Here is a 15,922-nt window from a genome sequence, read left to right as displayed (position 1 = left end):
AACCAAATTCTATGACAATTCTGTCTTTCATTTGCTGTTATAGTTGCATTGGTAAAGTCAATGCAACTATTTTTAGCATACCCATAAACTGCAACAAAATTGATTCTTATTTCAAAGAAAGAAAGAAAGAAAGAAAGAAAGAAAGAAAGAAAGAAAGAAAGAAAGAAAGAAAGAAAGAAAGAAAGAAAGAAAGAAAGAAAGAAAGAAAGAAAGAAAGACTATCACTATAACACGAGCAGTGCTTCTAGTCCAGTTACTGATAATAAGTTCTCTTATAAACAGTAGAAATTGCCCTAAAAATAAAAATGCACAATGCTGATTTGCATTTTCCTTCCATTTTTGTAGACCTCAACACAAATACAGCATTGATGAGAGCATGTAGGAATATACTTGTGGCAGTGTTAGGTATTGAAAAGCCAGCATTGAAGGTTGAAGCAATAGAGGATATACAACATTACTACAAATTCCAGGAGAAATTGAATTTGAATTGAATTAAGCTGAATTAAGAAAAAAAGTAATTCCATTCTATAAAATTTTATGAAATGTATAAAAAAATGAAAATGTATATTCCTAACAGACCTAATATGGTTATGAGGTGAGAAACATAATCCCTGCTGTCCTAGAAGGGATTAAATAACTGTGATATTTGATTTCAGTGTTAGGAAACTGATTAAAATATCAGAACAAACTGACAATGAAAGCTTAAGAAGCCAAGGTTTGAAATGGGTATTTAGTTGGGGATGACATACCACTGAATTTAATAAAATAAATAATTTAGATGTAATGTACAAAAGATCTCTTACAATGATATGATTGGGGAAAAGGATATATAAAACAAACAAACAAAAACCCAACAATATTTAAAACTTAGGTTTTAAAAAAATCTACCAGAGAGAAAATGTGCTTCCAAAGTTAAAGCAGTTTATCTTTCCTTTGCACCAAGGTTTGGGACAGAGGGATCCACAGGAGAATGCTGTCTTCATGAGAATGATGACAGCAGCATTGTGGCATTGCATTACAAGATCAGCCCCTTTTTTGAATCTGTATGACAACTAATAAAAGTATAAAAAAGGCAAGGTTTGGGTCATAATGCCAAACTTCTGCCCAACCTTTAACTCCTATGAATATTCTGGATTGAGAAATGGTTGTGAGTCAGGAGTCATCACTCAACCATTAGATTTGTCAGCAAGCCACCCTTTGGAAAGAAATAGGATCTGAAATGTTTCAACACCTAATCTTGTTTTGCTATTCCCATTAAACTTACCCAAATTTCAAACAGAGAAAATAGGATGGATGAAAATTGACCATTTTGCTTTTGAATTTCAGGGTCGGGATCCCAGAGTATTTGGAGGATCAAAAATCAAGTGCTGGATGCCTTCATGTAACCCCCAGTAATTATATAGCCTTCTTTTGCTCTGAAATAATAGGAAGGCTATGTATAAACTCTTCCTGTTTGCTTCCAGATCCTAAGTTAAAACCAGAAATCTAATTTTTGGGGGGAGGGAGGGGCTGCTGAGATCTCTTTCTACTTAAGACATAAAATCTATTATTACTATTGCAATTTATTATTTTTATTCTTGGATATTTATTTTATCTGTGTTTTTAATTGTATATGATATTTATAAACTCTATGATTCCCACTGATATTCCTAACAGCTGGCAATTTTCCTGTGGTCTCACTGATTCTATTGGAACAATCCATCATTTTCCTTTTCTTATTTTATTTATTTCTCCATTTGTTGAAACTTTGACTGGGTTTTTTGTTTTGTTTTGTTTTCTTCCTTAATCCTGTTGTCTTAATAATTATCTAATTATTCTAATTGTCCAAGTTTTATCTATCTATAGCTACATTTTCACCTGACAGAAATTTGGGAAGGTTTTTTTTTCTGTTTTGGTTTCTACCTTTATTTCTCATCTCATCCAAAAGGTCCTCAGGGCAGCAAAAGTGTTCTTATATTTATTCTATATTCTGGTCATGTTTTCCAAGTCATCTCCTCCTGCCCACCTGTTTTTCAAGTTATTATAGCACAACTGAAGTCAACCAGCTGAGAATTGCCACTTTAAATATGCTGATCTGTGCAATAATCAAGCAGCTTCTTTCACAGTCATTAAAAATATTTATTGTGTTCTTAGAGTAAGATATTATTAAGAGAATTTTAGTTCCAGGATATTATATGTTGCATAGAAGATCCTACAACATTTGTGCATTTGATGGAGTTAATTCCCAGCTTTCCAACAAAAGATGACATTGAGTTAGCTAACAGAATAATTAATCAAATTATTTATCAATAATTTGATACTAATTAGATGTGTTTGTCCCTATGTTATTGAAAGGAGAAAAAAAACCCTCTGGTTGATATAGACATTCTTGGTATATAACTTTTGTTTCTCAGCAGCTTAAGTTCTTCTATCCATTTAATTTTATGTCCTGACAAATGAAAACAATATTGGAATCTTATACTATCAATGGATAACTTACATCTCCACATTTCTCAGTCCATTAAACAATATGTATGTGAATAAAATTAGACTGGAAAATGCTTTTCTAGAATGGAAGAAAAGGCATGGAAAAGAGAATATTATTATTCTTACTTTATTCTAACTTTTTGAGAAGGCAAAAGAGGAAGATTATGCTACTGTTCGTGTAGGTTTTTCAGTAGAGTGCAGTTCTCTTTCTGCTTTAGTGTGAAACAGAAGCCGTAATATTTATATAATTTATTATGGAAACATCCAAATTAGACCAAGTTTATTTATTTTTCTTCTTTCAGACATTAATTTCAGTTGAGAATGTTTACTTGAATAACAGAATTTATTCTGCAAGATTTTCGGATCAACAGGACTTTCAAATTCTATTTTTTGGTGCAATATTAACTATAGTAAGTATAATGAGAAATTGTTTTGTGTTTGTTTAAATAGGAACATGCCCAATTTTGCATATGCCTAAGTTTTACTTCCTCAGAAATTTGTCTTTCTTAGAGTTTTGCTATACTTCTGTCACAGTGCCTAGGACAGTGGTGGCGAACCTATGGCACGCGTGCCAGAGGTGGCACTCAGAGCCCTCTCTGTGGGCACGCGCGCCATGCCCCAGAGATGGCAACAGTCCCTCTTCAACCAGCCGTCCACTAACTCGCTGAGGTCCCACGTGGCTGGATGCATCCCGGCACGGCTGGTTTCCGTCCCCCCGTCCCATCCCTCCTGGCCTCGCATGCTCTCCTTTTCCTGGGCACGACCCACTGCATCGCCTCCTCAGCTGTCAGCCGGCCATCCAACTCAGAGGCCATCCAACTCAGAGACGGCTTCTCTGAACTGCTGGTGGGCTGCGGAGCCCCAGAGTGCGCCGGTTGAGGGGCCGGCAGGCTGTGGCTGCTGACGGACACTGTCGGCCCCTATGCGCTCACTGGCCTCTGTGTGGGGGCTGATGGTGTCAGGCAGCAGCCGTCCTGGCCCCTGCCTCACCTTGCCCTGCGACAATGGCACCCCCGCCCTGCCTCCCCTCACCCCGCACAACGAGCCTCCTGCCCACTGCCCCACCTGCCAGAGACCCCCTTGATCTCCCCCAACCCTGCCCGGCCCCCACAGGCATCCCTCCCCACGAGCAACATCGAGGTGACCATGCCCAGCTTGACCACACCCACCCAATCTGCCATGACCACCACAGCCACGCCCACCCAGTGGGCCATGCCTACCTGGCACCTGGTGATAAATAAGTGGGGTTTGGGTTGCAGTTTGGGCACTCAGTCTCTAAAAGGTTTGCCATCACTGGCCTAGGATGACACTAACTTTATCTACTCTGGATGCCTTATTCAGATGTACCTCTGAATGCAGATGCAGCCAATTGAGTGAAAATGCAAAACCTTTCTGTTTGCTCATTCCATCTTTTGGTAGTCTTTTTATTCTAAGGAACAAGCAATGCAATATATTTAGGAACACATCAACTTCAGAAAAGAAGGATGGTTGCTGCCCCTCTATTCTCTTATTAACTTCCTCTTCTATTAGTACTAATTATATTTTTTGCCTTTTGCTTTCCTTTTTCTTCGTCTCTTTTTACATAAGCTTTCTGTATCTCCCTCAATAATTTATTCATGGCTTGTATTCCAATTATCTAATTTTTGCAATTTCCTCCTTATGACAGGCCAAGATTTGGTTACAAAATTTACTTTTAATAATCCTTGTGCAACTGGATCATCAAAAATCATTTCATAATATTTTTACATTTGATCTCTTAAGTTTTGTAAAAAGGCAGAAGGGGTTTCATCTTGTTCTTGTTCAAAAGTTTTTGTGACTTGGGCACTGCTACTTTTATTCTGTCTATAATCATGTTTCTCAAATCTGCCATATTAACTCTACCTCCCACAGTGTTAGAGTCCCAATTTGGATCCTGAAGGGAGAATTTCTGATCTACTGGTACATTTACATTTCCTTGATCTGCAGGATGTAATCTTTCCCATTCTACCATAGCTGCCCTTTGTCATGGTTCCCACAAACAGAGATGAATAAAGCAGAACTCCAAGACTTGAAAATTCCTCAAAGAATATGTTTATTAGTTACAAAGTATTGGCACAAACAAAAATAAAACCAAGTCTGAATATACAAATAATTATCCAATTACAAAGTATAATGTCCCACCCACAAAACTATGCAAGTAACTACGTTCCCCAATATATTAATTTGGCGGGCGTTTTTATACAACGCCCAGTCCCTGGTCACAGGAGCAGTAGATAACTTTAGTTCCCACAGGAAGAGATGATTATTTTGACTAACGAAGCACTGGGCAACCCCCCCCCTCCATTATATGTGGCAGTTTAGAATGAGAAGAAAAAATGGCTACAGCCATGGTCATTGTAGAGTTGACGCCCTTCTTATTAAATTCCTTTCCTCTGTACTAAATAAGATAGTCATAATAGTCATTAGTTCACTCCAAGTGTAAAAATTAGATCCTAGAAATTTATCAAATTGGTCAGATATACCCACAGGATCTTTTATTAGATTCTTTTTTTTTTTTTTTCTATAAAATTTTTTATTGTTTTTATCATAGAAAAAAGAAATACATCACAGATATTACACAATGTTATATCCCATCCCCCCACCCCCCGGACTTCCCAAACCAACCTAGGCTAATATTCAAATACAAGTACACAAATATTAATATCTCTAACTCCAAAGTCTAAACTTAAACAATCCATCTCNAAAAAAAAAAAAAAAAAAAAAGAAAAAAAAAGAAAAAAAATTCCCACGTAAAGTTAACAAATTAATTCTGTCATTTCATGAAGCTACCCTGTAAAAAGTCATTTGGAACCCTTAATAAGATTTACAATTACTTAATTATCCTTCAATCGTTTTCAATTATAACAACATTATTATATTTATAATAATCTTCCTTTTAATAAAAATTATTCATTTAATTAGATTCTTAAGTTCCTTTTTAAAACTTCTAACTTCTCTTGTACTTAGAGGACTATTTACATATCCTATTCTTAAATTACCTCCTTGTATTACTTTTCTTAATGAAAACATCAATATTTCAGATGTTTTACACAATTGTGAACCTATAGTTGGGTTAACTTTCTCACAATCTCCCCTAACCTCTGGGTTATATGGAGAGGATGTTTTATGTATTTCTTCAGCCTGAAAATTCTCTGGATTCATTGTAAAATATCCAGGTGACCAACATAAAGCATAGACAGATTCATCTGGATCTACTGGTTCCTTTTCATTTACATAAATGTTAATGTTTGTCTAACCCAGTCTTCCCATAATCCATATTTGGCCCACCATACAGCAGGGTCCTTAATAGGGTGTTTTGGCCATTTGAAACAACAGTACCATATCATTTTCTTTTTATCTTTATTCCTAGTACATTCTACTCTTTTACAGTTTCTTAATATTCCACCAAAAAGACTATCAGGTGGAATGTTTTCTGACACCCCCTTGGTATCATCTCTGGTCCTCCTACTGCCCCTGTTTCTGATGTCAGAGACCACACTCAATCATTATGTGTAACCAAACCACTTGCTTGGTTCGTCTCTGGCTGTTTTCCTTGCAGGAAGGACGGAACCACAGATCAGAACTCCACACTCACTTCATATGTAATTGTACATCTCAAACCCCTCATCAAGCTTGGACTCCGCACATGCAGGCCTACCCAAGCACCAAGGTAGTTGTTTAAATAGTCCCCTTGTTTCTCATCTTGGTCCGTGCACAGAGTTGCCCGGTTGATTTCCTTTGGACCTCTGGACATCAAATATCCACCTCTGGAAAAGAGGCTTTGCTAATTTTTGGCACCATTTGCAGAAATAGGCAAGCAACAAAGCAACAAAGGCAATCTGGTACCAAAAAGTAGAAAAAGTGTATTGACATATATACAAATATGGGTGCACATGAGGTGGACCCAGATCAAAGCATGCAACATGCTTATACCCTGATGCTCAATTTTGTTCTGGTTTCCCATTGGCTGATACTAACAAGCTCACAACCTATTCGGAGAGCCTATTAACAAAAACTCCCTAACAACATGGTATCACTAACTGTTGTTTTTCTTGCATAAACTAGTTAATTTTGGAATGTATCAGTTAAGCTATTGCTCAGAAAGTATCACCACCCCTTTTCCTTATCTTTTTTTCGACTTTTCTGAACCATATTGTTAATTGTAAGAACAATATTGCTTTAACTAATCTTCAAAAAATCCCTTAACTTTCTAATAGTTTGAAGCAGTACTTCATATTTCACAGTAGCAGTTGAAATTTATCCATTTCTGTGTCTTTCCTCTTTGTTCTGAATATGGATGCATAGAAAAAAGAATACCTAGATTTATAAATTCTTTGGAGAGCTATTAAATGAAGTTGTAGACTTCTTTCACAATGGTACTGTGGTATATCTCATGGGAACAATCAGAGAAACCTGAAAATCTGAGCCTCTATCAAAATTATTTAAATTACTCAGGGAACTCATTATAATGATGTTTCCATACTTTTATTTAAAAAGCACTTAAAATTATTTTTAGTACTATGAAAACATCAAGCAAACCACAGTGCAACAGTGAGTAATAATCCATTGATACATAACTATTTGTACAGCTACCTGTATATTTGCAATGTTTTCTTTATATTTTTGAAAGATTGTAAGGTGGCATAGATGTACTAACATACATGAATAAATATTACAGATTATAATATACATTCATGGAGTGAACCCCACTGATCACATTAGGAATTTCTTTTGAATAATCAGGTTAGAATTACTCTATGATCTTAGCACATTTCACAAAAAAATTAACCAAATTTTAATAGGACACCACTGATTAAAGTGATTCTTGAATCACTTCTTTTCATATCAATGCAGAATTTCCAGGGTTGAAAATGACTGTGATTCTCTTTTAAGAAAAGGAACAGCCTTATCAATTACATTTGTCTAATAAAAATTCATAGAATTTTGGATTCCCCCAATTATCCAGTGAACCAACTATGAAACTTTTGATGAATTCATTCTATTCTCCTGATAATCTATCCTTACCAGTTCCTTGGATTGTTTATTAAGATAAATATATATACCAATGAAAAGATTTCATAATGGCTGAAGGAGATGGAAGCTTGTGAAGGAAGGTAGGCAAATTATTTAGTTCTTCTGTATGAAACTTTATAGAAATAGAAAAAAATTCAGTTCCTGCAGTACTGTAGGATACAGACTGATGATAATATTTGCTGGTGTTATGTAACAGAAAGTAGCATTGTTTGGAAGGAGATTATCTACTCATATCATTGTACTTTAAACATTAGCGATTGCTTTAAACATATGATAGTGATTTTAGCTTCATAAAGAGAAATGTTAAATGATATATAGTCAATGTAACACAACCAGCTTAATATTTGTTTATTTCTTCATTCCTTCACTCCTGCTTCTAGAAATGTCTAGACTCTAGAACAGACATGTCAAACTCACGATGTCACGTGACGTCATGCAACATATCGGGACAGTTTTGCCATTGCCGGCAATAGGGTGGGCACAGCTTCCATGTGATGCGTCTGGCCCGTGGGCCGGCAGTTTGACACCCCTGCTCTAGAAGATTTATATTTAACTGATTTCACTCATCATTAGCAAAATATGAAAACAAAGTAAAGGAAAAGGGTTTGGTCTTAATGTATGGAAATCTTTGAATGTTTGAAAAAATGAATAGAAATGTTCTAAGGGCAGCACTTTGGAGACATTTAAGTATTAACAGAAGCAACAACATTAACAGAAGCAACAACAGAAGCAATAACATACTGATTAAGCTAATTTACTGTTCTACAAAAGCTCTATAAGAAAGCAAAATGACTTAATATATTGACCTGTTTCTTCTCCTTTTGTTTTCTTTTGTTGTCCTTAGGATGGGGTGGAAAACATCTTCAGTACCAAGATTGCAGTTATTTCTTTCTCTTTCTGCTATGTAAAAATCAGAATGTGGCACTCATTTTTATTGCTTTCTTGAATCTTGGATGTAGGTTTCTTATCACCATATTATATTTATCTATAAGTGGCTCCTGTTTATGTTTCAAAACCTCTGTATGGCCTCATATTTTTTACACCCTCTAGACTGAGTCAAGTTAATGAAAAATCCTCCCTGTTGACTTTAAATTTCTGTAGAGGACATCTAAGGAACAGAAGTGCATTTTAATTTGGAAAACAGATGTGAAGAGAAATTATTCTTTCTTTTGTTTGAAAAATGCTAAATTAAGAAATCACAAATCAGTAATTTTTCTAGAAGGATTGTTTGGAATATGTCAAATTTAAATTAGGATTTAATTATACCAGAATAAAAATCCTTAATGTACTTTCTGTGTGTGTCACAAATCACTTGGTTTGTTGTACATAGTATTTTTTAAAAAAATATTATTGTTATTGTGGTCATCTTCCAGATAAAATCATCTATGGAAAACCAGAATAAAAGCACCAGGTTTATTATTTTGGGATTTTCTGGTAATGTGGAAATGCATGTCTTGCTTTTTATATTGTTTTTGATCATGTACGTCATGTCACTGTTGGGGAATGCATTAATAAGCATTGTCATCAGACTTGAGCCTTCTCTTCATATGCCAATGTGCTATTTCATTGCCAGTCTATCTCTTGTGGATATTTGCTATATATCTGTCACTGCCCCTAAAATGCTAGTCAACTTCCTTTCAGAGGACAAATCTATCTCCTTGGTTGGATGTGCTGCCCAACTATATTTCCTTCTCTCACTAGGAACTACAGAGTGCTTTCTTCTTGCAGCCATGGCTTATGATCGCTTCTTGGCCATCTGTAATCCATTGCACTATCCTTTAATCATGAACAAACAGCTTTGTGCCTGTCTGGTGGCTGGGTCATGGGCCAGTGGGATTTTGCTTTCACTAGGCCAGACAACTCTGATATTTTCTTTGCCTTTTTGTGATGAACATTGGATCAACTATTTCTTTTGTGACATCCCACCACTCTTGAAGCTAGCCTGTGGAGATATCTATCTAAATGAAATCACAGTCTTTATGGCTGGACTGCTAATCACTCTGATCCCATTATTGCTAATCCTGTTCTCCTATGTCCACATAATCAATACTGTGCTGAAAATTGCATCTGCAAATGAGAGGCAGAAAGTTTTCTCTACCTGCTCCTCACACATTATTGTCATCACTTTGTTCTATGGATCTGCTAGTGCAATGTACCTGAGGCCCAGATCTACGTATGCCTTTGAAACAGATAAATTTCTAGCTCTGCTTTACTCCATTGTAACACCAACTTTGAATCCTATTATTTATAGTTTGAGAAACAAAGAGATAAATGAAGCTCTCAAGAGAAGGTTTGCTTCAAAACTGTTCCCTTGTAGAAGATGATTAAAAGTCATAAAGTTAATCCAGAAAAAATATTTTGTGGTGATTAATTTTTTTTCAGCTTCTTATTTTTGCAAAAATGTCACATATAGTTCAACAAACATCTATGTTTTGTTTATATTTATAGTGAAATGTATTTTCATTTACTGTTTTTCTTAATGTGCATATTCTTTGCTAATTTTTCTCCTAATCAATTTTTATATTATTTTCATCCCTATGTTATTTTTTCCTGTAAGATATTCATAAGTATATTATATTTGTGCTTGCCATTAAGATGTCTATCCGTATATTAATAATAAAGTCTGTCAAGTTTAACTTTGGATGTTAAATGGCATGGCTGTTTAAGCTAATTAATACTCATTTGGAAGAAACTGTATTATGTCATATTTAAAAATTCATGAGAACATGGATAATTCTGGCAAAGCTTAATTCTTTAAAATAATAAAGGAGCTGGTAAAATCTTTGTAGAATGAAATATGTTCCTCGTTTCTTTGATAAGTTAAATGCATCTATTTACTAATAAAACAGGTCACCTTAATTTTTTTTATATTCTATTTAGTTGCACATCATTCACATACAAATATATATTATTTCAACAATATTTCTCTTTTTACAATTGTTAACCCCTCTAAATAAAATTAGCACATGAACAAAGCTACTGCTTTTTTTCCATTCCATTATTTTCTCTTCCCATGCTGTGTATTCATGGCTGAACCCTAAACATTTGATAATAGCATTTCCCACATAAGGGATGAAAATTTCTGGAAGATTTACAAGGGACCAGGATTCAAGAAGAACCAAAGTCAATAACAATTTATCTTCACATGACATTGTTTTCTATTTTTTTATTATTATTATTCCTTTCCCAATCTTCAGCACTGTTACAACTTGAGAATGGATCTTCAGCAATCAATATCCTCTGAGTTTCTCTCTGTTCTGGTTGAAGAGATAGTTATGATCTGGCATGGTCAAGGCAGACCTAACATGAATTATTGTTTAAAAATTTTATGCAACATTTGAGGAATGCAGGTTTTTTCCCCCCTATGCACTGATATATAGTACCATTATAGTGTGGTGCTATATGAGTGCACAGATCACTATAGAATCATTATTTGGTGGTCTGTACAGTTGCATAAGATATTTTGTTTCCCAATATGCAGAGGAAATCTACAAAGAAAGCAATATTAAAGACTTAGAAAAGCTACAGAAGAAACAGCAAATTTTATACTCAATATTAATATAAGTGAAGGCAATAAAACGAATTACTCTTTATCTTCACCTTTACAATGAAATATTCAGAATTTCCTTCATCCCCCCCCCAAAAAAAAAATTGGAAGAGAAAAATTTATATCCTTTCCCTCTACTTAAGAAGTTTTCTTCCCAATTTTAGTGCTGGGAAGGTTGAGTGACTTTTTTTTTCCAATTACACTGCAGAAGAGTTGATGAAAGAGTAGCTTCCTTGAGGTAGCTATTTGCATAGAAAAATTAACAATGGAGTGTTATTATTGAAGAGGTTAATTAGGTATATCATGCTATTTTTAGCTGCTGCACTTGCATTTTGGTCTGTGACCGCAAAATAAAAAATCATTATTATTTATTTTTAGCTGCTATGTAAAAATCTCCTTTTAGTTCCAGAAATTTTATATATTATAAAATCCCTTGTGAAAATGCAACATTTTTGACATTGTTTAGTTTTTTTTAAAAAAAATGGATTCTTTAACACTCTACCTTTAATACTCTATCTATAGTGAGTAAGTAGATTCTTATTGTGAGAAGTTTTATATCAAAATATATTTTATTTTTTATACTGTTTTCATGTTCCCTTAAAACATTAACAAAATCCACAATGGACTGAGAATCAGCATCTCCACTAGATAGTGACAGCCAAGCTGAAACTAAGTTAATTAAATAAAAATAGCAAAGGGGAATAATCTTTTACTCAAACTTCCCCAAACCCCCAAATAAGTTACCCAGACCAAAGCCATATATAAAAGGATAAAGTCTGTAAACACAAATACTGTTCATTAAATTAGGTCCCCCAACAGAACTGCATGCTCACATGAATAAACATAGGACATACCTAAACACAGTGGTGGGATTCAAATACTCGAACAACCGGTTCTCTGCATGGATGCAGGCCTGGGCCTCTGAGGCCTAGAATGGACTTCCTGAAGTGGCATCCATGCACTTCCAGCGGGTTGTTCTAAGCCTGGGAGGCCTCCGAGGGCTAGAACAGACTTCCAGAAATGGCACCCGTGCACTTTCGGTGGATCGTTCTAAGCCTGTGATGCCTCCTTCAGGCCTCTAAGGCCTAGAATAGAGTTCCAGAAATGGCATCCACGCACGTCTGTTGGACTGTTCTCCTACAGGCCTCCCAGGACTAGAATGGACTTTTGGAAGCAGTGTACATTCAGCCGGTTCTCCAAACTCAACAAAATTTAGCTACCGGTTCTGCTGAACTGGTGTGAACTGGCAGAATCCCACCACTGCCTATACATTCCACACCAGGACAAGCTCCCCTATGAAAATATATTGCTGTACTTCATTTCTCTGCAGCTGTCTCTAAAAGCAAACACTTTGCTTCTAGGAATAAATATTTCTTCTTTCCTCACAGTTGTATAGATCTCATTTTTATTTATTCTTGTGTAACCCTGTCTCAGGTTGGAACCCCAAATTATTCTTCCTACATTATCATTAAAACATAACTAGATTAGATTCTACAAAATTTAATAGTAACAAGAACAATAACTTAAAAAAATAAATTATATGTGTGATATAGTCAATTTATGATTTAATTTTTGAGATTTAAATGTATTTCTGAAATGACCAAAACTGAAGTGCAGTTATGAAGCTATTAATTGATATGATATTTTTATTTTATTATTTTATTTTATTATTTATTTTATTTATTTGTATCCCACCTTTATTATTTTTACTAATAACTCCAACATATTTTTGTATCCAACATATTTTCTTTTCCCACAAAAATAATCCTGTAAGGTGAATTGAGCTGGGAGAGTGACTAGCTGAAAGTCACTTAGCCAGCTTTCATAGCTAAGACAGGTCTTGAACTCACATTCTGCTGATTTCTAGCCTGGTGCCTTAATCACTAGAACAAACTGGTTCTCTATCATAAATCTCTATGTCTCTAAGTAAATATCTTATCATAAATCATGATATGATTTACAATATTTGTTCAACATATTCATATCCATAAGAAGCTACAAGATGGTTTGAAGATGCATTGGAGAATAAGCTGCAGGGTTCCCTCAAGGATAAGTCAGATTTTTGTTTGTTTGTTTGTTTATACAATGGAAAAATACCTTAAATAATTTATAAAAATTACTCAAACTATTTCTTAGCTAAATCTTGTCAAGTGCATATATATTCTGCTAAACAACATTTATTTTAAGAATTGTGTCTATTGTGACCAACTGTTCTTTTAAAATATGTGTCAGAGCTTTGCTTAATTAATTAATCAGCTTGCAATATTTTAAAGGAACATTCCCTGTTCTGCTTTTTTCCAATAGTTCCCAAGCTGTCTTCAGTTAAACTCCTGGGAACTTTCCTTGCAGCTATTTTTTTCCATTGCCATGCATTGCCACATATAAACTAGAATATGAAGCCCCAAAGGTCTTAAACAACAACCTACTATCCTATAACCCCCACCCAAGTGGTTATTCTTTATTTTTTATTTTTTCTAGGAAAATCATCTTAATTATTCTGAACATTCCTTCAGTAGAAGGTCAGAAAAAAGTGTTTTTCTTTGCTCTTCACACCTCATTTGAAAAATCACTGTTTTATAACTCAGTAAGTATTGTTTACCTAAGTTCAAAAATTAAGGAATCAGTGGACATCAACAAACTCTTTTCATTACTCTCTACTATTTTTGTTCCTATATTAATCCCCATAATATACAATTAGCACAGGCACACACACACACACGCACACACACACACACACACACCCACACCGGGGCAATGTACTCTCTCCATTAATCTTTTCTATATATACCAATGACTGCATCTCTAAGGATCTAAGTTTGCAGATGATACAACAGCCATTGATCTCACTTGAGACAGTGAGGAATCTGCATATAGACAGGAGATTGAACAACTGGGTCTGGTGCAGATGGTACAATCTGAGGTGGAACATTCTTAAAACGGTAGAAACGAGAATGGATTTGAGGAAAAGCCCTCCTACTCCACTGACTCTTACTATATTAGACAACACAGTATCAACAATAGAGTCCTTCAAGTTTTGGGGTTCTATGATTTCCCAGCATTTGACATCTAACATTAGAACCATCATTAAAAAGGCATAACAAAGAATGTTCTTCCTGTTTACTCAGAAAGTTCAGACTGCCCAAGGAGCTGTTGATAAAGTTCTACAGAGGCATTATCAAGTCTGTCATTTGTACTTCTTTCTATATCTGTCTGGTTTGGTATACCAATCAAACAGGATAGGTACAAACTTCAACGGATAGTTAGGACTGCAGAAAAAAAAAAAATTGCAACTAGCCTGACTTCCATTCAGGATTTGAACACTGCATGAATCAGAAAGAGAGCTGAGAAAATGTCTACAGACCCCACATAATCTGTTTCAACTCCTCCCCTCAGGATGTCACTACAGAGTATTGTAAGCAAAAACAACTAGACATAGAAGAGGTTTTTTCCTTCATACCATCACTCTGCTGTATTACTTTTATCCTTCTCATCTGTTCCACTATTTTCTCATTAGTATCATTATTATAATTATTATTATTGTTCTTTGCATATATACTGAGAACTTATGCACTGGAGACAAATTCCTTGTGTGTCTATTCATACTTGGTCAATAAAGTATTCTGCTCTGCTCTGTTCTGCTCTGCTCCTCTCCATCCCATCTCATTCAATTCCATTCCATTCTAGAAACAGAGAAGTGAAAATATCACTGAAACGCTATTTAAAAGACAACGGTGATCTCTCTCTCTCTCTCTCTCTCTCTCTCTCTCTCTCTCTCTCTCTCTCTCTCTCTCTCCATAAATGTGGTCTAGGGAGAAGACAATCTTTAACAATAAAAGAGAAAGTCATTCTGGTAGAGAATAAAATACTAAAATTCAATTAATCAGAATAGAGCTGGAAGGACCTTGCTCAAGCCCCTTGTCTCAAGTAGGAAACCCTATATCATTTCACATAGATACCTGTCCAGTCCCTTTTTAAAAACTTCCACAACATCTGAAGGCAAGCTGTTCCACTGGTTAATTGTCCTCGCTGTTAGGAAGTTTCTTCTTAAATCCAGGTTGCTTCTCTTCTTGATTAGTTTCCATCCATTGTTTCTTGCCTTGCCTTCTGGTGCTTTGAAAAATAAGTTGATCCCCCTCTTCTTTGTGACAGCCTCTCAAATACTGGAATAGTGCTATTATGTCACTCCTAGTCCTTCTTTTCTTTAGACTGACCATACCCAATTCATGCAACCATTTTTCATATGTTTTTGTCTCCAGGCCCTTAATCATCTTAGTTGCTCTTCTTTGCACTTTTTCCAAAGTCTCAATATATTTTGTGTGTGTGTGGTGACCAACACAGGATGCAGTATTCCATGTGTGGCCTTACTAAAGCTTTATAAAGCGGTACTAATACTTCATGTGATTTTGATTCTATGCCTCTGTTTATACAACTAAGGATTGTATTAGCTTTTTTGGCAGCTGCTGCACACTGCTGGCTCATGTTTAAGTGATTGTCAACTAGAACTCCAAGGTCCCTCTCACAGTAACTGTTTTAGAGCCAAGTTTTGCCTAAATTGGTTTTTCTTGCCTAGGTGTAAAACCTTGCTTTTCTCCACATTAAATTTCATGTTGTTGGATAGGGCCTATTGTTCAAGTCTGTCAAGATCTTTTTGGATTTTGAGATTGTCTTCTCAGATGTTGGCTATTCCTGCCAGCTTGTGTCATTTGCAAATCTGATGAGTTCTATTCCCTCATCTAAGTCATTGATGAAGATATTGAAGAATACTGGGCTTAAGAAAGACCCTTGTGGTATCCCACTTCTTCCTTCCTTCTATGTAAATATAATATCATTAAGGAGTATTCATTGAGTATGGTTTAT

The 15,922-nt window shown here is 35.4% G+C and overlaps 1 protein-coding gene across 1 annotated transcript; it reads left to right on the top strand.

Annotated features, from left to right (window-relative positions):
- Positions 1 to 8,903: 8,903 nt before the first annotated feature.
- LOC107282331 (olfactory receptor 10A3-like) lies at positions 8,904 to 13,391 on the top strand. Its single transcript, XM_015810101.1, has 3 exons — positions 8,904 to 9,808; positions 11,353 to 11,400; positions 13,370 to 13,391. Exons 1-3 carry the CDS (start codon positions 8,904 to 8,906, stop codon positions 13,389 to 13,391), a joined length of 975 nt encoding a protein of 324 aa, XP_015665587.1.
- The last annotated feature ends 2,531 nt before the right edge of the window (positions 13,392 to 15,922 follow it).

Source organism: Protobothrops mucrosquamatus, unplaced genomic scaffold (assembly GCF_001527695.2).
Source record: "Protobothrops mucrosquamatus isolate PMUCROS unplaced genomic scaffold, P.Mucros_1.0 scaffold7, whole genome shotgun sequence".
In the NCBI taxonomy this organism is placed as follows: Eukaryota; Metazoa; Chordata; class Lepidosauria; order Squamata; family Viperidae; genus Protobothrops; species Protobothrops mucrosquamatus.
This window is presented reverse-complemented; position numbering and strand designations above follow the sequence as displayed.